Below are 22,440 nucleotides of genomic sequence, written 5' to 3' on the forward strand. Positions count from 1 at the left end.
GAGGGGGCTGGGAAGAGAGCCTCCCCAGAGCAGGAAGCCAGGCCGCGGGCAGAGGCTGCGGGGCCCCTCGCTGGAGAGGCAAACAGGAAGGACTGCCCCCTAAGCGCCGGGCTCTGGGTCAGGGAATCGCCGCCGCCGCAGAGCTGCAGCTCCAGGCCAAGGGTAGGGAGGCGAGCAGGGAGCGGGCGGCCTGGGAGAGCTCCGCGGGTCCCCGCGCCCGGTCGCCAGCCGCGCCCCGGCCCCGGGACCCTCGCCGCCGCCTCCGGCCTCGGCTCGCTCTCCGCCCAACCTCCCTGGTTCGCCACTGCGGGCGGTCTGCGGCCGCCGCGATGAAGGCGAGCTCGGGGGACCAGGGGAGTCCCCCGTGCTTCCTGCGCTTCCCGCGGCCCGTGCGGGTGGTAAGTGGCGCCGAGGCCGAGCTCAAGTGCGTGGTCCTGGGGGAGCCGCCGCCCGTTGTGGTGTGGGAGAAGGGCGGGCAGCAGCTGGCGGCCTCGGAACGCCTGAGCTTCCCGGCGGACGGCGCGGAGCACGGCCTGCTGTTGAGCGGCGCGCTGCCCACCGACGCGGGGGTCTACGTGTGCCGCGCCCGCAATGCGGCCGGAGAGGCCTACGCGGCGGCCGCCATCACCGTGCTGGAGCCGCCGGCCTCCGAGCCCGAGCCGCAGCCCGCCGAGCGCCCGCTGCCGCCGCCGGGGTCCGGGGAGGGCGCCCCGGTCTTCCTGACGGGGCCGCGGTCCCAGTGGGTGCTGCGGGGGGCGGAGGTGGTGCTGATGTGCCGGGCGGGGGGCCTCCCCGAGCCCACGCTGTACTGGGAGAAGGACGGGATGGCGCTGGACGAAGTGTGGGACAGCGGCCACTTCGCGCTCGAGCCTGGCCGTGCCGAGGACGGCCCGGGCGCAAGCCTGGCGCTGCGCATCTTTGCGGCGCGGCTGCCGGACTCCGGCGTCTACGTGTGCCACGCCCGCAACGCGCACGGCCACGCGCAGGCTGGCGCGCTGCTCCAGGTGCAGCAGCCCCCCGAGAGCCCGCCCGCCGACCCCGACGAGGCCCCCGCGCCCGTGGTGGAGCCGCTCAAGTGCGCGCCTAAGACCTTCTGGGTGAACGAGGGCAAGCACGCCAAGTTCCGCTGCTACGTGATGGGCAAGCCCGAGCCCGAGATCGAATGGCACTGGGAGGGCCTCCCGCTGCTCCCGGACCGCCGCCGCCTCATGTACCGCGACCGCGACGGCGGCTTCGTGCTGAAGGTGCTCTACTGCCAGGCCAAGGACCGCGGGCTCTACGTCTGTGCCGCGCGCAACTCGGCGGGCCAGACGCTCAGCGCAGTGCAGCTGCACGTGAAAGGTACGGCAGCGCCCGGGGCCCGGGAAGCGGCCTTGCTTGTCCTCCAAGGCCCGCCGAACCCCGGCCCCTCTCGGTGCCCGGCGCTGCCCTGAAGACTAGGGGAGGGGAGGTCGGCGGGAATATTAAAATACCAAACCCGCCCGCCTCCCACTCACGGGATTCGGATTTAGTAGGTCTCCAGGGTTCTCAGAAACTTCTTAGAAAACTCCCCAAATGATTCTGAGGCAGATGGTGGAACACCACTAAGAAGTGACTGATGTACAAACCTAGAAGGGCCTAGAACTCATCCCCTAGTGGGTTTCAACGTCTTTGTTATTTTACTCCTCCTTCCCCAACTGAATTCGCAACCGGAGCCCCAATAGACGAAACAGATAAAGGAGTATTTTATGGGTGTAAATTGCTAAGTCTAAGTGTGTAACAGGCACTTCTAAAGCATCAGTGAGAATCAGGAGGCCGTTTTATTGAATATAAGCACTTGAAGTGAAGGCTGCATTCGTGGTTCAGGTTCTGAACCCTGTGGGGACGGCCTGGCTGCACCTGTCACCTTGAGAAACAGCCGTTTCAGTGGAAAGGTAGACTTGAGAGTGGACAAATGTCCTGAATGTTTTTACCGTTCTTTGATTAAACTGCTCCCCACGTTTGAAAGAAGAGGAAGGTGAAGGAGAGATTTACATTTCAAAGTTGAATCACCAACAATATCCAATAAATGCTTACATTCTCATAAACAGAAAATTCAAAGGGAAAAAAACACACCCCAAACTCACTGGAAGGTAACGCTCTCCGTAACAGGATTTCATCACAATGCAAAGGATTACACCTTCACTAGTTGTCCAGATTTTTCGCTTGGAGGTAAAACAAAGTTGGTAAATTGTCCTGAGTCCTGCCTGGCATGCAGTCAAGCATGTGGCCCCCAGGCTGTGGTGGTGGCCTCACTGGTACAGTTCGATGTGCACAGATTCTCCAGGCTGGTCTGCATATGGACCTCCATCAGGGAGGAAAAGTCCTGAAGGAAAGCTAGAGGTGCTTCCCAAAATTGCACACACACAAAAAAACTTGCTTCTCCAGAAACCTAAGTTAACGTTCTAGTTTCTAACATCCTGTTTTTTTTTTTGAAATACACTATTTTTTTGGAGACAGAGTTTCACTCTTGTTGCCCAGGCTGGAGTGCAATAGCGCAATCTTGGTTCACCGCAACCTCCGCCTCCCAGGTTCAAGCAATTCTCCTTCCTCAGCCTCCCAAGTAGCTGGGATTAGAGGCATGCGCCACCATACTCTGCTAATTTTGTGTTTTAGTAGAGATGGGATTTCTCCTTGTTGCTCAGGCTGGTCTCAAACTCCCGACCTCAGGTGATCCACCCGCCTTGGCCTCCCAAATTGCTGGGATTACAGGCAGGAGCCACCTTGCCTGACCGAAATACACTTTTGAAAAGAGTTAAAATATTTTAAATTCTACTCAGACCTTTGTGGAACATATGAAATGCCTGGGGGAGGGGGGCCAGGAACAGTTTGGAAATCACCAATCTGGTCCAACCCTTTCCCTCTCTTTCCCCATTTTACAAGTAAGGAGACTGAGGCTCAGAAACATTGAAATGGACTCTCTCAAGGTGATGCGGCTAGTAAGTGTCAGGCCTGGATGAGAACTTAGGCCGTCTTAGGAACCACCGCTTGCCTTCTGGTGGTCATGATTCCACAATGCCTGCTGGCTCTGCATGAAGAGCACGCAGCCTGAGCTAATGCGCTCTGAGGAGTCCTCCTCCTAATCTGACCCTTCTCCAAAGCCCTCTCTTGTCTCTCCCCTCTCCACAGAGCCCCGCCTCCGGTTCACAAGGCCCCTGCAGGATGTGGAGGGCCGTGAGCACGGGATTGCAGTGCTGGAGTGTAAAGTACCCAACTCCCGCATCCCCACGGCCTGGTTCCGAGAGGACCAGCGGCTGCTGCCCTGCCGCAAGTACGAGCAGATCGAAGAGGGCACCGTCCGGCGCCTCATCATCCACAGGCTGAAGGCAGACGACGACGGTGTCTACCTGTGCGAGATGCGGGGCCGGGTGCGCACTGTGGCCAATGTCACAGTCAAAGGTTGGCTGGCACTCGGGGAAGAGGCTGAGGCAGAGACAGGCAGATGCTCAGACTCCAGGCTGATGGATTCCCATCTGCATCTCAGGACCCATCCTGAAGCGCCTGCCCCGGAAGCTCGATGTCCTGGAGGGAGAGAATGCAGTGCTGCTGGTGGAAACTCTAGAGGCCGGGGTCCAGGGATGGTGGAGTCGTGATGGAGAGGAGCTGCCGGCCATCTGCCAGACCACCTCGGGCCACATACATGCGCTGGTCCTTCCAGGGGTCACCCGAGAAGATGCTGGCGAGGTCACCTTTAGCCTGGGCAACTCCCGTACCACTGCGCTGCTCAGAGTCAAATGTGAGGGCAGGAAGGCCTCTGGACAGGCAGGCCAGGGTGGGAGGTTGGCCAGATGCCCCAGCTGGGTTGGTGAAGTAGATTTAAGGTGGAAGGGCTGTGGAGGCCCGAGCAAGGCTGGAACACATCCTTGCCTTGGTCTCAGGCGTCAAGCACAGTCCCCCAGGGCCCCCCGTGTCGGCAGAGATGTTCAAGGGTCAGAAGAACACGGTCCTGCTGACCTGGAAGCCTCCTGAGCCTGCTCCCGAGACCCCATTCATCTACCGGCTGGAGCGGCAGGAAGTGGGCTCTGAAGACTGGATTCAGTGCTTTAGCATCGAGAAAGCTGGAGCCGTGGAGGTGCCGGGCGACTGTGTGCCCTCCGAGGGTGACTACCGCTTCCGCATCTGCGCAGTCAGCGGACATGGTCGCAGTCCTCACGTGGTGTTCCATGGTTCTGCTCACCTTGGTGAGTTGGTCCTGCCAGACCCGCCCATCACTTCTCCCTGCCCCAGCCCTCAGTGCTGGTCCTCTCACAGGCCTGCCATCCACCAGCCTCTGCCCTCTGCCACCCCTTCTAGTTCTAACAGCTGCACTCTGTCACTGCCTCAGTGCCCACAGCTCGCCTGGTAGCAGGTCTGGAAGATGTGCAGGTATACAACGGGGAAGATGCCGTCTTCTCCCTCGATCTCTCCACCATCATCCAGGGTACCTGGTTCCTTAATGGGGAAGAGCTCAAGAGTAACGAGCCGGAGGGCCAGGTGGAACCTGGGGCCCTGCGGTACCATGTGGAGCAGAAGGGCCTGCAGCACAGACTCATCCTGCATGCCGTCAGGCACCAGGACAGCGGGGCCCTGGTCGGCTTCAGCTGCCCCGGTGTGCAGGACTCAGCTGCCCTCACCATCCAAGGTTGGTGCCCATGGGGACCTGAGTGGGCAGAGAGGGTCAAGACACAGAAGTCCTGTTGGCAAAATGAAACAGATGCTATTCCCATTTCTTATATCTGGGCCAGGAGAGCAAGGAGCATCCATGATGGGCTCAGGTGGAGGGCTCAGAGGTCCAGAAGGCCAATTTCAACCCACATGCAACATCCAGAGCACCCCTTGTTATCTTGATATATGTCAGCGTCATATCCCAATTCTCTGGAGTGCTTTGAGGTTTACAGGATTCTGTCGCGTTTGTCATCTCATTTGAAAAATACAGACCCTGGCTGCTAGTCCCTTACTACCGCCTGCCCTATTGTTCAATTCCTGACACTGTCACTGCAACTTCCTACCTGCCATACACAGTCCTATGTCACCTTACATAGATTAACACAATCTTCTCAATGGTCCTATAAGATAGGTTCTTCTTCTTTTTTTTTTTTTTTCCCCAGACAGAGTCTCGCTTTGTCGCCCAGGCTGGAGTACAATGGTGCAATCTCAGCTCACTGTAACCTCCGCCTCCCAGGTTCAAGCAATTCTCCTGCCTCAGCCTCCTGAGTAGCTGGGACTACAGATGTGCACCACCATGCCTGGCTTATTTTTGTATTTTAGTAGACATGGGGTTTCACCCTGTTGCCCAGGCTTATCTCGAACTTAAAGATAGGTTCTTTTGACATTACCATTTTATAGCAGGGGAGACAGGCACAGAGAGGTCAAGTGGCTTGCTCAAAGCATGGAAATGAGCGACGTGCTGAATTATGAACCCAGGCAGTCTGGCTCCTGATCACACTGTGCCACCTGCTGAAAGGGGGAAGGAAGACAACAAGGCATCCCTGAGGAGGAGGGGGGCTGAAAGTTCAAGGATCATACTAGCATTTGCCATGTTACCGTTGCTGGAGTTGGTAAGACCAATCAAGGAGTCTGCTAGCAGCCGTGCCCAGGATCTTGCGGTGATTCGCTGTCAGCATCACAGGCAGAGGGTCAGGTGAGACCTGACCAGCAACCAGAGCAGCATTTTTCAAAATGGGACGTGGGCTCCCTGACATCAGAACCACCTGGAGGGCTGGTTTATAATGCAGATTTCCTGGCCCCTGCACACTTGGGAGTCCAAGAATTCTGCATTTTTAGCAGGCTCCCTAGGGGTTCTTATGCACAGCCAAAGCACCACTCTTAAGGGTTGGTGTGTAAGCCCAAACCTATTTTTAAAAGCCCCAACAACAGGCCGGGCGTGGTGGCTCACGCCTGTAATCCCAGCACTGGGAGGATGAGGCAGGCGGATCACCTGAGGTCGGGAGTTTGAGACCAGCCTGATCAACTTGGAGAAACCCTGTCTCTACTGAAAATACAAAAAAATTAGCCAGGCATGGTGGCGGGCGCCTGTAATCCCAGCTACTAGGGAGGCTGAGGCAGAAGAATTGCTTGAACCCGGGAGGCAGAGGTTGCAGTGAGCCGAGATTGCGCCATTGCACTTCAGCCTGGGAAACAAGAGTGAAACTCCATCTCAAAATTAAAAAAAAAAAAAAAACAGGCTGGGTGCAGTGGCTCACGCCTATAATCCCAGCACTTTGAGAGGCCAAGGCGGGTGGATCACAAGGTCAAGAGATCGAGACCATCCCGGTCAACATGGTGAAATCCCATCTCTACTAAAAATACAAAAATTAGCTGGGCATGGTGGTGTACACTTGTAGTCCCAGCTACTCGGGAGGCTGAAGCAGGAGAATTGCTTGAACCCAGGAGGGGGAGTTTGCGGTGAGCCGAGGTCACGCCATTGCACTCTAGGCTGGGTAGAAAGAGTGAAACTCCGTCTCAAAAAATAAAAATAAATAAAAAAACCAACAACAGCAGTGGTTCCCGATGCATCCACCCCAACACTGAGCCCATGCACCAGAGACAGGGGTGCTTATCTGTGCTTCTCCCCACACAGAGAGCCCGGTGCACATCCTGAGCCCCCAGAACAAGGTGTCATTGACCTTCACAACCTCAGATCGGGTGGTGCTGACCTGTGAGCTCTCGAGGGTGGACTTCCCAGCGACGTGGTACAAGGATGGGCAGAAGGTGGAGGAGAGTGAGTTGCTGGTGGTGAAGATGGATGGGCGCAAACACCGTCTGATCCTGCCTGAGGCCAAAGTCCAGGACAGTGGCGAGTTTGAGTGCAGGACAGAAGGGGTCTCAGCCTTCTTCGACGTCACTGTCCAAGGTCAGGAACCATGCCAGCCTGGGCTCCAGCCAAGGCTGACTGTGGGGCCGCATAAGCCATGCCCCCTGGTCTGCTGCCTACTTGGGGAAGTCCTTTACAGGGAGAGCCTAGTGGCCCAGGGGACATGTTTCAGATAACTCTGCACTTGCTGCTGGCTGTATCCTAGGTTTTTTTTTTTGTGAGACAGGGTCTCTGTTGCCCTGGCTGGAGGGCAGTGGCACTATCTCAGCTCATTGCAACCTCCGACTCCTGAGTTCAAGTGATTCTCCCACCTCGTCCTCCTAAGTAGCTGGGACTACAGGTGTGCCACTGCGCCCAGCTAATTTTTGTATTGTTTGGTAGAGATGGGGTTTCACCATGTTGGTCAGGCTGGTCTCAAACTCCTGATCTCAAGTGATCTACCCGCCTCAGCCTCTGAAAGTGCTGGGATTACAGGTGTGAGCCACTGTGCCTGGCTTTTTTCTTTCCTTCTTTCTTTTTTTTTTTTTTTTTTTTGTGGGGGGGGGGGACGGAGTTTCGCTCTTGTTACCCAGGCTGGAGTGCAATGGCGCGATCTCGGCTCACCGCAACCTCCGCCTCCTGGGTTCAGGCAATTCTCCTGCCTCAGCCTCCTGAGTAGCTGGGATTACAGGCACGCGTCACCATGCCCAGCTAATTTTTTGTATTTTTAGTAGAGACGGGGTTTCACCGTGTTGACCAGGATGGTCTCGATCTCTTGACCTCGTGATCCACCTGCCTCGGCCTCCCAAAGTGCTGGGATTACAGGCTTGAGCCACCGCGCCCGGCCTCCTCCTTTCTTTTTTAAGGTGAGGGTCTCTCTGTTGTCCAGGCTGGCGTTGGACTCCTGTGCTCAAACGATCCTCCTTCCTCAGCCTCCTGAGAGCTGGCACTATAGGTGTGCACCATGCACGGCCTGCCTTTGCCTCCGAAACCCCTTAAACACTAACACTATCTAGCACACTCACTGCCTACATAGCGTCTGCTGAGTTGGGTGGGAGAACAAAATGCACTTAAGCGGAGGAGAGATGGGAGCGAACACTTTTTGGGCACTTACTCTGAGCCAAGCGCTATGCTAAGGATTTCCAGTATACACTCTTGTTTAATCTTCACAACTAGATGAGGGGCAATATATCTCCAGTTCAGAGACAAAGAAACGGAGGCTGTAAGAGTCACATGACCTCTGTCACACCATAGCTGGGAGTCACAGGATTGTGCTATTCCTGCTGCCTCAGCGAGAGTCAAATGGAAGCATCAAGTGCAGTCGCCCCGAGGTTCTCACAAGGCAGTCCGTGGGCTGGCTGCTTTAGGAAACTCCTGGAAGGTGCTTATAAATGCAGATGCCCAGGTTTCCTGGACTGTCCAGAGCCCCAATATCCAGGGTGGAGCCTGAAGATCCTCTCTTAACAAATACAGACTCTCTGAGAGAGCAGCATGGCAACCACGGATCCCACTCATCTCACTGAGTGGAATTCCTGTTTTCCACACTATTGCCAGGAGGTCCTGTGGCCCCTGCCTGAATGCACCCTGTGACAGGGAACTCACCACCCGGAGAGGGGCTGCCTCTGTTGCCACTTGTTGGGCAATCCTTTATCTCCTGCCTGCCTGGGGGGCTTTCTTGTAATAATAGAAGCAGTCAGCATGGCCCTGATGTGGCTTGTGACAGTGACCTCCCTTCAGCCTAGATAAATAATGGCTGCCACTGTGAGCTCTGTGCCTCCTTCCCTCCATGTACTCACCCCACCACCTCTGATCTTTTGGGGACCCTCAGAGCACTCTGCTGCCACATGATCTGCCATATCTCACCTGCCATGCCTTCAGTATTCCTTGTCATTGTCCCTGAGCCCCTATGCAGCAGGGCTTTAGCCCTCCCCAGGGTCCTCCTGTGCAGAAACAGTGTCTCCTGGCCACACAGCTAGTTGGAACTGATTGTGTGGGGGTGTCTGTGCAATGCCGCCTCTGCTCCCTACCCAGATCCCCCCGTGCACATTGTGGACCCCCGAGAGCATGTGTTCGTGCATGCCATAACCTCCGAGTGTGTCATGCTGGCCTGTGAGGTGGACCGAGAGGACGCCCCTGTGCGTTGGTACAAGGACGGGCAGGAGGTGGAGGAGAATGACTTCGTGGTGCTGGAGAGTGAGGGGCCCCATCGCCGCCTGGTGCTGCCTGCCACTCAGCCCTCGGATGGGGGCGAGTTTCAGTGTGTCGCTGGAGACGAGCGTGCCTACTTCACCGTCACCATCACAGGTTGGGGGCCGGGTGGGGAGCCAGGAGGGCCTGGGAGGCACAGGGGAGGGTGCCCCTGCTCCCGCTGGAGCAACTGCCACACTTTAACTCCTGGGTCACTGTTCCCCACCCTGCTGCCCTCCCCCTGACAGATCAGACCTCCTCCCTTTCTCCTCAAGCTGTGGTCTAGTCACACTCAGGAGACGTGTTATCAAAAGCACATTGGTCTTGGCTAAGGAAGCCCTGCCTTCTCTGTTCTCCTGAAAACCTCTACCAAGGGAAATCTTTAGGGACAGTGAGTCTATTGCAGGGAAGAGTCTAGGGCAGGTGGTCTCAGGCACTAGAGAGACCAAAAGATCTTGGAGGAGGGGATCCCCAGCTCCATCTGGGGATCCAACCCTCCTCTTCAGTTCTACCCTTCATACCATCCCTGCCCCAACCCAGAGAATGTGGAGCATTTCTACAGCCGGGGCTGACCCCATGGTCCCCACTGTGCAGCCTCTGCTCAGCACAAAGACCAGTGTGCTTTTGTGACAGCCGTATTCGTGTATCTCTAGCTGTGAGTAACTGTCAGCTGCTGTGAGACACGATCTCAGGGAGGTCCTTCAACACATAGAGTAGGGGACACAACTGGATCAGGGAGGGCGGCAGGCCTACACCTGGCCCACCCGTCATGCCTGGCAGTAGCTGTCCCTGTCCTCCAGATGTCTCCTCGTGGATCGTGTATCCCAGCGGCAAGGTGTATGTGGCAGCCGTGCGCCTGGAGCGTGTGGTGCTGACCTGTGAGCTGTGCCGGCCCTGGGCAGAGGTGCGCTGGACCAAGGATGGAGAGGAGGTGGTGGAGAGCCCCGCGCTGCTCCTGCAGAAGGAAGACACCATTCGCCGCCTGGTGCTGCCCGCCGTCCAGCTCGAGGACTCCGGCGAGTACTTGTGTGAAATCGACGATGAGTCAGCCTCCTTCACTGTCACCGTCACAGGTGTGGGTCCAGCCTAGCTCCCCGGGGTCACAGAGACAGCCCTGAGCCCTGGAGGAGCTGGCCACATAGCCCCAGCTAGCACCCTGGGGAGGAAGGAGGTGTGGGCTGCAGGCACATGTGCCAGGGTTCTTGCTGAGATCAGCCCAGGGCTCCTATTCGAGGAAACAAGCCCCTCCCAGTGCCCAAGGCCAGGCCTAGCTCTGCGCCACAATTCATTTACTGAGCACTTGCCCTGCGCCAGGCACTGGAAGTAGCAGGTGAGTAATGCAGACACGGTTCCTATTCTGAGAGAGCTGCCAGTCTAGGTGAGGAGGCAGCTGTTAACCAGGGGTCGCAAACGGGCAGTCCCGGGGGCCTGTGCATTCCACATATGCTTTGTTTGGTCTGCAGAGTCTTACCAAAGTCAGGACAGTTCCAATAACAATCCGGAGTTATGCGTCCTCTTGAAAAAGCCGAAGACCCGGCGGCTCTGGTCCCGCTTCCCCCCATGGCGACGAACAGCTGGCACTGAGTAGCAGCTGCCCCTGCTGTCTGGGGCACACATTCCTCTGTCCCACCCTCCCTGCCATTGCTTTTTGCTTCTCCCAGACTGCTTTAGCCGCTGACCTAACCTGGCCCCTGTGGGCATTTGAGTTTGCGACCCCTGTGTTAAACCAATAAACGCAAATAAATGTACAGTGACACCTGGTGATAAGTACTGGGAGGGCCAAGGGCAGAGGGCTCAAGAACGCAGAGCAGGAGGGTCAGGGAGGGCCTCAGAGAAAGTTGCCTTTTCACACACAGGAGCCAGCACCACGAAGACAGAAATGGCTGCTTCCCTCCAGGAGTACACAGCCTGGCAGGAAAGCCAGGCGCCTTCCAGGATCTTAGAGCATGGGTTGTTGTCTAGAGCTTCTCTAGGGACCCTGGGGCTGAGAGCCACCACCTGGCCAGGCGACAGGAAGTGCTTTCTTTCTTTTTTTTTTTTTGAGATGGAGTCTCACTGGCACCCAGGCTGGTGGAGTTCAGTGGTGCAATCTTGGCTCACTGCAACCTCACCCTCCTGGGTTCAAGTGATTCTCCTGTCTTAGCCTCCTGAGTAGCCGGGACTACAGGCACGTGCCACCATGTCTGGCTAATTTTTTGTATTTTTAGTGAAGGCGGGGTTTCACTGTGTTAGCCAGGATGGTCTTGATCTCCTGACCTCATGATCCGCCCGCCTCAGCCTCCCAAAGTGCTGGGATTACAGGTGTGAGCCACTGCACCTGGCCCGGAAGTGCTTTCAAAGCTGATACTGGAGCTAAGTGGAGGTGGGTGTGGGCAGGAGGTTGGTGCGGGGGGAATACTGGAAGCAGGAGAAGCTCAGGACGACTGTGGAAGTGATGGAGTTTCAGTGTCGGAGACCTCAGGGCGCTGGCTCACAGTGCCCAGTCCAGTGTGTGTGTCAGGGGCTGGGGGTCCCTAGGGCTGGGCTGCTCTGGGTGGCACATAACCCCAGTGGCTGCGCTGAAGTGCCCATCCTACTTTAGCCACAGTCCCGTCCTCCCCGAGCCCTGACCTGAAAGTCATGCCCCATGCTGAGCTGTTTAGAGGCACCCCCACTCCCTGCACCCCAGCTAGTCCAGCCTGCACACACAAGCCCCCAATGCCTAAGAGGCCTTCTGCTCACATTCTGCCCTGTAGCAGTCACCTTCACCCTCTCCTCCCCAGCCCTGGCCGGACATAATGGCCACAGCCACACAAACGCCAGCTCACGCCCAGGCTCCCCCCACAAAACACCAATCTCTTCACGGAGAAGTTCGCACAAACACCACCTCTCCTCTAGGCCAGAGCAAATCAAGTCTGACACCAAGCTGAGGTCCTGGGGCCGGGTGGCCACGCAGGTCCCATCACTGTGCCCTGTGGTCTCTCCCTGCCCTCATCACCTTCCTCACCCCTCAGGCAGCTGCACTCTGCTCTCTCCCGGCCTTGCTTGGCCACAGAGGACCAGCCTGCATCCTTCAGACCCTTACAGCAAGCAACCCCATGGGGGAGGTGGGTTGTGTGGCTCAAGGCAGGAGTCCTGGTGGAGGTGGAGGGCTGAGTGGGAGCTTGTTACCTCGGCCATGCAGGCCCCTATGCAAACTCCAAGACTGGGAAGCTAGCAGTTACTCAGCCCCGCCACCAGGGGGCCAAAGGCTGATGGGGCACTAAAGTCCCCTGGAAAGTTGAATATTCTGGGGAGGACCTGGGGGCAGGGGGAGTGTGGGCAGGCCTGGGCTCCATGCACTGGTCACCTCTAATATTTACATGGTTCCCTTTCTGCAGAGAAGTGACGGGAACTTGGAGATGAACTTTCAGAATCAGCATTTAGCACCCCTGGGGAACTCTCAGACAGGCGGATGCAAAAAGCACTATTGAGTTCCTGCAAGCCTTGGTTTAGAATTCCTGCCACTATCTGTGGAATCTGAGCCTCCCTTTAACAGAGGGTATTCCTTTCTCCTGCCCCAGAGTGGGTGTGGCCAGCTGTGACCTTACGGAAGTCGTATAATCACTCTGTGCCCTTATATGGAAAATGGGGATAAAACACTACCTTCCTCTTAGGATTGCCGTGAGAGTTAAATGTTTCAAGTGCTTAGGACTGTTCCTGGACCTTAGGAAGCGGCATATCAATGTTTGCTATTGCAGATCCACTATCCCTTGTCCATAATGCCAAACAAAATCGAAAGGCTTTTTGTAAGTTCGGTATTCCAAATCATTTCAGTAAAACCTGAGCTTGATTGCTCTGAAGCAATTTCTATGTTTTAATAGCCTGCCAAAGGTGAATATAGCTATAGCTGTCTATCAATAAGATATGAGTATCTTATAGTCTTATATCTATAAGATATGAATCTATTATAGATATATTCTTATATCTATAAGATTCTATATCTTTCAGTATATCTTGCCTAGGGTGAGTGTAGTATGTGTTATGCCACAGATACATTAATGTGACTGATGAAGGGAGAGGACCCCCTGGGGGCTAAGGAAGGTATGTGATAGATGAGAAATGCACCATTTCCAGAATCCAAAGTATTCTGGCTTTTGTAACACCTCTGGCCCCAGGGATTTCAGAGAACAAATTGTGGACCTATTACTGCTTATTATTATTACACTTATTATTCTTATTATCATGTGGGTGACGGGATCTTCATGCTGCCAAATGGCTCCAGAGAGGCTGACGGTGAGCTTGTGACAGGCTGTGGTTGTCCCCACCCTGCAGAACCCCCAGTGCGGATCCTATACCCTCGGGATGAAGTGGCCTTGATCGCTGTGACCTTGGAGTGTGTGGTGCTGATGTGCGAGCTATCTCGGGAGGATGCCCTTGTGCGCTGGTACAAGGACGGGCTGGAAGTGGAGGAGAGCGAGTCCCTGGTGTTGGAGAGGGATGGGCCACGCTGCCGCCTGGTACTACCTGCTGCCCAGCCTGAGGACGGGGGAGAGTTTGTATGCGATGCTGGAGATGACTCGGCCTTCTTCACTGTCACTGTCACAGGTAGGCAGTCTCTGGAGCACACAGAAGAGGTAGAGACGTAGGAGGCTAAAGGACAGACACCCACCTCCCGCACCCTATCCCAGCCTTCCCCTTTTCCAGCCTCCTTGTGTTCAGCCATCAGATTCCTGCTTGGCCACATCAGGTCAGGACCAGAGGCCTGGTGGGAGGGTGCCCATCAATTAGAACCATTCATTCATTCATCCATTCATTCAATACTCATTGAGCCACTACTATCTGGTTGGCACTGTTTTAGACGCTGGGGATACAGCAGTGAACCAGTAAGACAAAATCTCCTGTCTTCACAGAGCTTATACTCTAGCAAGAGTGGACAGACAAAAAATAAGAGATGATTTGTCAGTTGGTAATGAGTGCATCAGAGGCAAAGCAGGGAAACGGGGTAGGAAGTAGGGTGGGTGTGGAATGGGGTGTGTAGATTTGGGTGTGAGTCTGGATCTGCCTCTTTCTGTCCCTTAGCAAGTCAGTTTCTTCTAAAGAGGTCTCAGGTCCTCATCTGTGAAGTGCAGCCAGCAGCTGTGCACCTGTTTCGGGGTGGTCAGAGTAACTGATTAAAAAAACACAGGGCTGGCTGGGCGCAGTGGCTTATGCTTGTAATCCCAGCACTTTGGGAGGCCGAGGCGGGTGGATCATGAGGTCACAAGTTCGAGACCACCCTGGCCAATATGGTGAAATGCCATCTCTACTAAAAATACAAAAAACCTAGCCGGGTGTGGTGGTACATGCCTGTAATCCCAGCTACTCAGAAGGCTGAGGCAGGAGAATTGCTTGAACCTGGGAGGCGGAGGTTGCAGTGAGCCGAGATCGCACCATTGCACTCCAGCCTGGGCAACAAGAGTGCAAGTCCATCTCAAAAAAAAAAAAAGCAGGGCTTAGCACAGTGCCTGGCACACAGCAGATGCTCCGTGGACTGCTGCTGGCACCATTCTCAAGAGCTGTGCTGCCAGGGGGTAGGGCTGAGGATCTGGTGGGTAAGGCAGGAGAGGCCTGCTGCCCAAGCCCATGTGCCCCTCTCTCTGCCCACCCACCAGCCCCGCCAGAGAGGATTGTGCATCCAGCAGCCCGATCCCTGGATCTGCATTTTGGGGCTCCTGGGCGCGTGGAGCTGCGCTGTGAGGTGGCCCCAGCTGGGTCTCAGGTGCGCTGGTACAAGGACGGGCTGGAAGTGGAGGCATCAGACGCCCTACAGCTGGGTGCCGAGGGGCCCACCCGCACCCTGACCCTGCCCCACGCCCAGCCTGAGGACGCCGGGGAGTATGTGTGTGAGACCCGGGATGAGGCCATCACCTTTAATGTCATCCTGGCCGGTGCGTGCTCCTGGCCAACCTGGGGTGGGGAGGCAAGGACAAGCATGGGCTGACACCTTCCTCTCTTGCCCAGAGCCCCCAGTGCAGTTCCTTGCTCCAGAGACAGCCCCGAGCCCACTCTGTGTGGCTCCCGGGGAGCCAGTGGTGCTGAGCTGTGAACTGTCCCGGGCTGGTGCCCCTGTGATCTGGAGCCACAATGGGAAGCCTATGCAGGAGGGAGAGGGCTTAGAGCTCCATGCTGAGGGCCCCCGCCGAGTCCTCTGCATCCAGGCTGCAGGCCCAGCCCATGCAGGGCACTACACCTGCCAGTCTGGAGCAGCCCCAGGAGCCCCGAGCCTCAGCTTCACCGTCCAGGTGGCTGGTGAGTACAGCCTGGACACTAAGCCTGTGTGTGGCACCCCAAACCCTGTAGGATTCCTGCTTTTCCAGCATGCCTTGCCCATCCCTGTCCCACTTTTCTCAGGACCTTCCCGTCATGCCCCCCACTGCCCTCCTCAAAGCCCTGAGTCTCTCCTTCCGAGTGACCTCCAGCTCTGACCCCACAGAGCCCCCTGTGCGGGTGGTGGCTCCCGAGGCAGCCCAGACGAGGGTTCGGAGCATCCCAGGCGGGGACCTAGAGCTGGTGGTGCACCTCTCCGGGCCGGGGGGCCCTGTGCGCTGGTACAAGGACGGGGAGCGACTGGCAAGCCAGGGGCGGGTGCAGCTGGAGCAGGCCGGGGCCAGGCAGGTGCTGCGGGTGCAGGGGGCACGGACTGGGGACGCTGGGGAGTACCTGTGCGACGCGCCTCAGGACAGCCGCATCTTCCTTGTCAGCGTGGAAGGTAACAGTACACCTCTTACATCCTGTGGGCTCTGGCACCCCAAGGACCACCTTCCACAATTCTGGGGCTCCTTTACCCCTCCACCCCGCTTTGCTGCCTCTGGCTCCAACCAGTGCATGTGTGACTATCACTTGGATAGGGGCTCAGGGCTCCCCTTTCCAGAAACGCTCGTGTGAGAGTGGCATAGGTGGTTAAAAGCAGGGGCTCCAGAATCCACCCACCAGGTTCCAGCCTGGATTCTGTGCCCCAGTAGCTGTGTGACATTGGCCAAGTTCTTCAACCTCTCTGAGCCCCAGCTCTGAAAAGAGGGGATAGTGCTTGTCTATAGGCCTGTTGTGACAAGTATATGCTCTAAGTTGGGTCCCTGGTAAACGATCTGTTATTATTAGGACATCACGGAGGTGGGGCGCCAGGCTAGGATTTCGAGGAACTCCTGAGAGGAGTGGCAGGGAGTTAACATCTTGTCCTTTGGGCCACCCCTATGGCCCATACATAGTAGGTCCTCACGGAAGGTTTGTTAAATGACTGGGAATGAGAGCCTGTACCCTGAGGAGGGGAAGAAAGGGGAGAAGGGAAAAGACCCAGTGCAGCTCACTGCCTGACCATGCCCTCAGAGCCACTGCCAGTGAAGCTGGTCTCGGAGCTGACACCACTTACTGTCCATGAGGGCGATGATGCCACGTTCCGGTGTGAAGTCTCCCCACCAGATGCTGATGTCACCTGGCTGCGCAATGGAGCCGTCGTCACTCCAGGGCCCCGGGTGGAGATGGCCCAGAACGGTTCAAGCCGCATCTTGACCCTGCGAGGCTGCCAGCTGGGGGATGCGGGGACCGTGACTGTGCGTGCAGGGAGCACAGCTACAAGTGCCCGGCTCCATGTGCGAGGTTAGGTCCTGATGAGGATGAGATGCTCTGTGTCCTGTGGCTGTACCCCGATCCTGGGCCCCCACAGCCTTGCCCCTCCACCTAGGGACAGATCAGTAGGATGGAGCAAGGGGCCAGCCTTGAACCCTACTAGTCTCCATGGCCTCCTCCTTCTTCCCCACCAGAGACAGAGCTGCTGTTCCTACGGCGGCTGCAGGATGTGCGGGCAGAGGAAGGCCAGGACGTGTGTCTCGAAGTGGAGACAGGCCGAGTGGGTGCAGTGGGAGCCGTGCGCTGGGTACGAGGTGGGCAGCCCCTGCCCCACGACTCTCGCCTGTCCATGGCCCAGGATGGGCACATCCACCGCCTCTTCATCCATGGTGTTGTACTGGCCGACCAGGGCACCTACGGCTGCGAGAGCCACCACGATCGCACCCTGGCCAGGCTCAGCGTGAGGCGTGAGTGCCCTGTCCTCTCTTAATGAATTACCCGCCCCACAGCACAGCCTTTCCTGGCTTTCCTGGAGTCCCTCAGGCCCTGACCAAAGTGCCCCTCACCGCTGAGGAAAGTCAGCCCTGGCCGTCCCAGTCTGGGGTGGAACCTGCAGCAGCCTGCCCAAAGCAAAACTTTTCTTTTTCTAATGTTTTTTATTTACCTTAGAAGTCTGTGTGGATTTTGCATTCCATTTCATATTTCCAAGTTGGCCTTGCCATAAATATAAATATTCCCCAAAAAGACTTGCTATGGGCATCCTTCAGTCATGTGTTCTAGGGATACACATACCCACTTAAGTAGCAGGGATGGCTGGCAAACAGCACCCCACTCCTCCTACCCCAAGCTGGAGACCCCCATTTCTTGTGTGACCTCATGCAACTTATGTAACCTCTCTGAGCCAAATGTCCTTAAAAAATGGGGCTGAGACTAGATGTAGTGGCTCACATCTGTAATCCTAACACTTTGGGAGGCCAAGGTAGGAGGATCCCTTGAGGCCAGGAGTTTGAGGCCAGCCTGGGCAACATAGCAAGACCCTATCTCTACAAAAAAAATTAGCTGGGCATGGGAGTGTGCACCTGTAGTCCCAGCTACTAGGGAGGCTGAGGCAGAAGGATTGCTTGAACCCAGGAGTCTGAGGCTGCAGTGAGCTACGATCATGCCCGGCATTCCCGCCTGGGTGACGGTGAGACCCTGCCTCAAATATTAAAAATAGGGTTGATCCCCATCTCAAGTGTCTCTGGGAACATAAACTGAGATAACATGAAAAATGCTTACAAACAGCTTGGTGAATAGTTGCCACTGGTGACACATATCTCTTCTAACGTATTTCATTCATGAAATCATTGAAATAAACCCGTGTCCCAATGTTATTCACCTGTACAGCTGGAGCAGCTGGGGCCCAGAGGTCAGGCCATTTGCCAAAGATCACACAGCACACAAACTCTGTGGTAGAGCGAGGTTCTTTTCGTAGTGTACATGACTCCAAATTCCATGCTCCTTCCAGTGTCACAGCACCCCTCACCCAGACTCCATGAGCCCCCAACCACACTCCTCCCCATTCCTGTGCCCTCATCTCCTAACCCTAATCCAGCCCTGCTGTGCCTATCCACTGTGCCTCCTCCTTCCTGCACACTGGTTCTGAACTGTTTTGGTCAGGGCCTTAGGTTGGGTGTTGGGGGGTACAGGCGGGGCCAAGGGATGGAGGAGCCACTGCAAACCCTGCCCAGATGCAGAGCTGGAGGCCTCATCCTCCTCCTCTCTCCATCTCCCCCGGCCAGCGAGGCAGCTGAGGGTGCTGCGGCCTCTGGAGGATGTAACCATCAGTGAGGGGGGCAGTGCCACCTTCCAGCTGGAGCTGTCCCAGGAAGGTGTGACCGGGGAGTGGGCCCGGGGTGGAGTCCGGCTGCATCCGGGGCCCAAGTGCCAAATCCACTCGGAGGGCCAGAGTCACCGATTGGTACTCAGCGGCCTGGGCCTGGCCGACTCAGGCTGCGTCTCCTTCACGGCGGATTCCCTGCGCTGCGCAGCCAGACTCGTTGTGAGAGGTGTGGGTGCAAAGACTACAGCCTGCCTGCTGACCTGTGTGGCCCTACTCACCCCAGGCATGAATACTGACCCCTGACTCGTGTGATCCCCTGACCTTTGGCCCTGTGTGGCCCTCATTAACATCCCTGCCAGAGTGTGACCCCTGACCGTTTGGCCCTGTGTGGCCCCAGAGACTCCTCTGCCAGAGTGTGGTCCCTGACTGCCCCAGGCTCTGCCAGCCACTGACTGATGAGCATGCCTATGCCACTGTGGTCCCTGCTGTCTGCCTGCCCACACACCACCCCACTGACCACTCTAACTGTGCCCCTGCTGGCTACACTGCCTGCCATGGCTCCCTCTGCCTGCCTGAGGGTAGTCCCTGTGACCACTCGAGTCCTTCCAATCCACTGACTGCCTAGGGGTGACATCACTAGCAACTCTGCTGGAGTGTCCCCCATTTTTGCTTCCAGCCCCAGGATGTTCCCACTGACCATCACCTGCTCTAGTGCGTTGCTCATTGCTCCTCTGAACCCATTGGGTCCCCCAATGACCAGTGTCTCCTGCTGGGCACTTGGCCAAATGTGGCCCCACTGACCATGCCCACCTGTGGGTGACTCCACTGGCATCTCTGCTCGTTTCCTCATGGCCCTCTGACCCCCAGCCTCTCCCCACGGAGCACCTTAAAGTGTGACTCCCAGTTGGCCGCTCCTAACCCATTAGTCCTGTGGCCCTGCCGTGACCCTCCCTGCGCCCCCCTCCACTGACTGATCCTTCTTGGATCCCTTGACCCAGCTCATCCCCCCACTCGCTAGTGTCCTCTACTGACCCCTTGTGCCCAAGTGTGTGCACTCCTTGTCCCTGCAAGCTGGGTCCCCATCCTGCTCCCTCTGCACTGTCCTCTCTCTCCCACTCCCAGAGGTCCCAGTGACCATCGTGCGGGAGCCACAGGACCTAGAGGTGACTGAGGGCGACACAGCTACGTTCGAGTGCGAGCTTTCCCAAGCTTTGGCTGATGTTACCTGGGAGAAGGTCAGAGCCCAACTCCAGTACAGCCCATTTCAACATAATAACGCCAACAATAATAGTGCCCCAAGAAACAACTAATACTTCTTCAGCGTGTGTGCCTGGCGCTGTGCTAAGATTTGCATTACATTTAATCCCTTACTCCTTACAAATCTAGGAGGTAGGTCTTGCCATTGTGTTGTCTATGAGGAAACTGATGTTCAGTGGGACGAAATTACCTGCCCAAGGGCAGACCAAAGAGGTGGAGCCCATATTTGAATCCAGGTTTGCCTAATTCCAGAATCTGTGACCATGTCCCCCTGTGACTGATACCTGGATCTGGGCTTCCCGTGCACCTTGGCGGCCCTAAGGTCCCCAAAGGGTGACACCTTCTCAAAGAGGCTCCTGGCACGGCCCCGAAGGCGTGGGACAGCTCGATCCCAGCTTGGGAACACGAGATACACATAAACGCGCCTCGAGACCCCTTGACATCAACAGAGGGTGCCGCCGCCCGCGCCCAGCCGTGCTCTCCCCGACCCTCTGCAACTCCCGCCCCTAGGAGGGGCGCGTGCTCACTCCAAGCCCGCGGCTCCGGCTCCAGGCCCTCGGCACGCGCCGCCTTCTTCAGCTGCGGCGCTGCGGCCACTCGGACGCCGGGACCTACAGCTGCGCGGTGGGGACGGCTCGCGCCGGGCCGGTCCGCCTGACCGTGCGCGGTGGGTAGGGGGTGATGCGGGGGCTGGGCACTGCTTTGGGCGCGAGACCTGCGGAGCCATCTTCCCGCGACCCTGCTGACCGCGCGTGCTTCTAAAAAGGGGGCGTGGGGGTGTGGCTAGCACCTGCCCTCCGCCCCGCCCCGCTCACGCCCCGGGCTCCGCCCCAGACCGCACTGTGGCGGTGCTCTCCGAGCTGCGGTCGGTGAGCGCCCGCGAAGGCGGCAGCGCTACGTTCGAGTGCACCGTGTCGGAGGCCGAGACCACGGGGCGCTGGGAGCTCGGAGGCCGCCCGCTGAGACCCGGAGCCCGCGTCCGCATCCGACAAGAAGGTCTGGCCGCCTGGCTACCCTCTCGGGCCCCTCGCTGCCCCGCCCAGGCCCGGACAAGCCCCACCTCCGGCTCGGACGGGCCCCGCCTCAAGGCCCCAGAGCCGCGTCCCCGGTCTCTCCCCCGCCCCCAGCCCCGAGTCCCGGACCGCTCCTCTCGCCGCTCCGCACCCCGGTTCCGCCCACCTTAGCGTACACTAACGGCGTCCGAACCGACCCAGGGGCTTGCTGCGGCCCCACCCTCGTCCCCAGCGCTCCTCTGAGGTGGCTCTGGCCTCGCTAGCGACCCCGTCACCCCCAGGGAAAAAACACATTCTGGTGCTGAGCGAGCTGCGCGCCGAGGACGCCGGTGAAGTCCGCTTCCAGGCAGGGCCCGCCCAGTCCTTGGCTCTACTGGAAGTGGAGGGTAAGCACCAGGGGCGGGAGGGACAGGGAAAGAACATCCTCTCCTCTCTTGCCGGGGGACTGACGGACCGGGGGTGGCCCCGGGACGCTGCCTTCCTCTTCCCCTTCCCCTTCCCCCGAAGGGCTCTCCAGGGCCGGGTCACAGAGGGCACCGCGTTTCCCTGGAAAGAGGAGACTTTGGATTTGAGGTGCAAGGGAACGGACCAGTGGCATAGAGAGCTAAGGCCATGAGTGGAGGCTGCAGGGAGGGAAGATGCGTCTCTTCTCCTGGGGGCCATGTGTGTCCCTATTAACTTAAGCCCCTGCCCCCTACCCTCAGCATTGCCTCTCCAGATGTGCCGCCGCCCCCCTCGTGAGAAGACCATTCTCGTGGGCCGCCGGGCCGTGCTGGAAGTGACTGTGTCCCGCTCGGGGGGCCACGTGTGCTGGTTGCGGGAGGGGGCCGAGCTGTGCCCGGGAGATAAGTATGAGATGCGCAGCCACGGCCCCACCCACAGCCTGGTCATCCATGACGTTCGACCTGAGGACCAGGGCACCTACTGCTGCCAGGCCGGCCAGGACAGCGCCCACACACGGCTGCTGGTAGAGGGTGAGTAAAGCCGACTGGGCAGAGGCAGGAGGGCGAGGGCACCTGGGAGCCTATGGGCTAAGCCACACCTATGGAAGGCTTTCTAGGACTTGGGGTAGCGGTGGGTCCTGGGATGTGTTGGAGGTGGGGTTGGGGGAGGAGAGGGATAGAGCACACCCAGGGCTGGAAAGCCCTGGAACCGCTTGACTCAGATCAGCTGCTCCTGGTCAGCTGTTCCCACCTTTCTACACCCCTTCCTGCCAGGCATCTGTCTCTTGCCACTGGACCATGTTTCTCTCTCTTGAACAGCCCCATTTCTACCAGTTCCTCTCCTCTGTACCACCCCAACACTGCCTGCCTCCAGCCTGTCCCTCCTCCCTCCTGCCCACCTCAGTGAGTTCCATGTCAGCCTTGGCAGAGGCCTCTTTCTTTCCTCTTACACATGTCTCACACGAAGAGCCATCCCACCTTCTATCCCAAATCCCAGCATTCCCTCCAGATGCTGAGCTGTGCCCCACCCCTAGCTGACTCCCACCTTCCAAGACAGCCCTGACAGAGGCCCACAAAGGGTAGGGCAGAGCCTGTGGGCCCAGCTCTTCCTGTGCTGGTGTCCAGGCTCTGCCGGGGGAGAGGAAGGTGGTACCCACTCTCTCCCCAGCCCCACGTGGAGTCATTCCTCTGCAGGTAACTAGGAGGACCGAACCAGGCCAGGCAGGTGCCCTTGGACAGCTTGGAAGGCGTGTGCCCTTACCCTGGGCAGGGGTGGAGAGACAGGGAAACCAGAGGTGTCAGGAAACAATAAAAGTGCTACAGCTCATTCCCTTGCCTCTCTGAGTGTTGTGGGAGGGCAGATCT

General features: G+C 57.6%; 1 protein-coding gene across 6 annotated transcripts; it reads left to right on the forward strand.

The window, feature by feature from the left end:
- Positions 1-14: 14 nt before the first annotated feature.
- On the forward strand, positions 15-22,402 carry OBSL1 (obscurin like cytoskeletal adaptor 1). 6 transcript variants are annotated; one of them, XM_032278055.1, is made up of 21 exons: positions 15-1,341; positions 3,148-3,417; positions 3,503-3,754; positions 3,897-4,199; positions 4,343-4,639; positions 6,578-6,850; positions 8,822-9,094; positions 9,778-10,050; positions 13,271-13,543; positions 14,590-14,865; positions 14,939-15,226; positions 15,411-15,686; positions 16,301-16,570; positions 16,735-17,007; positions 18,322-18,588; positions 19,485-19,597; positions 20,130-20,286; positions 20,454-20,615; positions 20,914-21,018; positions 21,337-21,606; positions 21,895-22,402. In XM_032278055.1, the coding sequence occupies exons 1-21, from the start codon at positions 330-332 to the stop codon at positions 22,089-22,091; spliced, it is 5,880 nt and encodes a 1,959-aa protein (XP_032133946.1). In that variant the 5' UTR covers positions 15-329; the 3' UTR covers positions 22,092-22,402. The 6 variants fall into 6 exon arrangements, with proteins under 6 accessions (XP_032133946.1, XP_032133948.1, XP_032133947.1 ...); XM_032278057.1 differs by having other exon boundaries at positions 22,270-22,402; XM_032278056.1 differs by having other exon boundaries at positions 21,850-21,988.
- The last annotated feature ends 38 nt before the right edge of the window (positions 22,403-22,440 follow it).

Source organism: Sapajus apella, unplaced genomic scaffold (assembly GCF_009761245.1).
Source record: "Sapajus apella isolate SASKATOON/1434 unplaced genomic scaffold, GSC_monkey_1.0 scaffold10, whole genome shotgun sequence".
Lineage (NCBI taxonomy): Eukaryota > Metazoa > Chordata > Mammalia > Primates > Cebidae > Sapajus > Sapajus apella.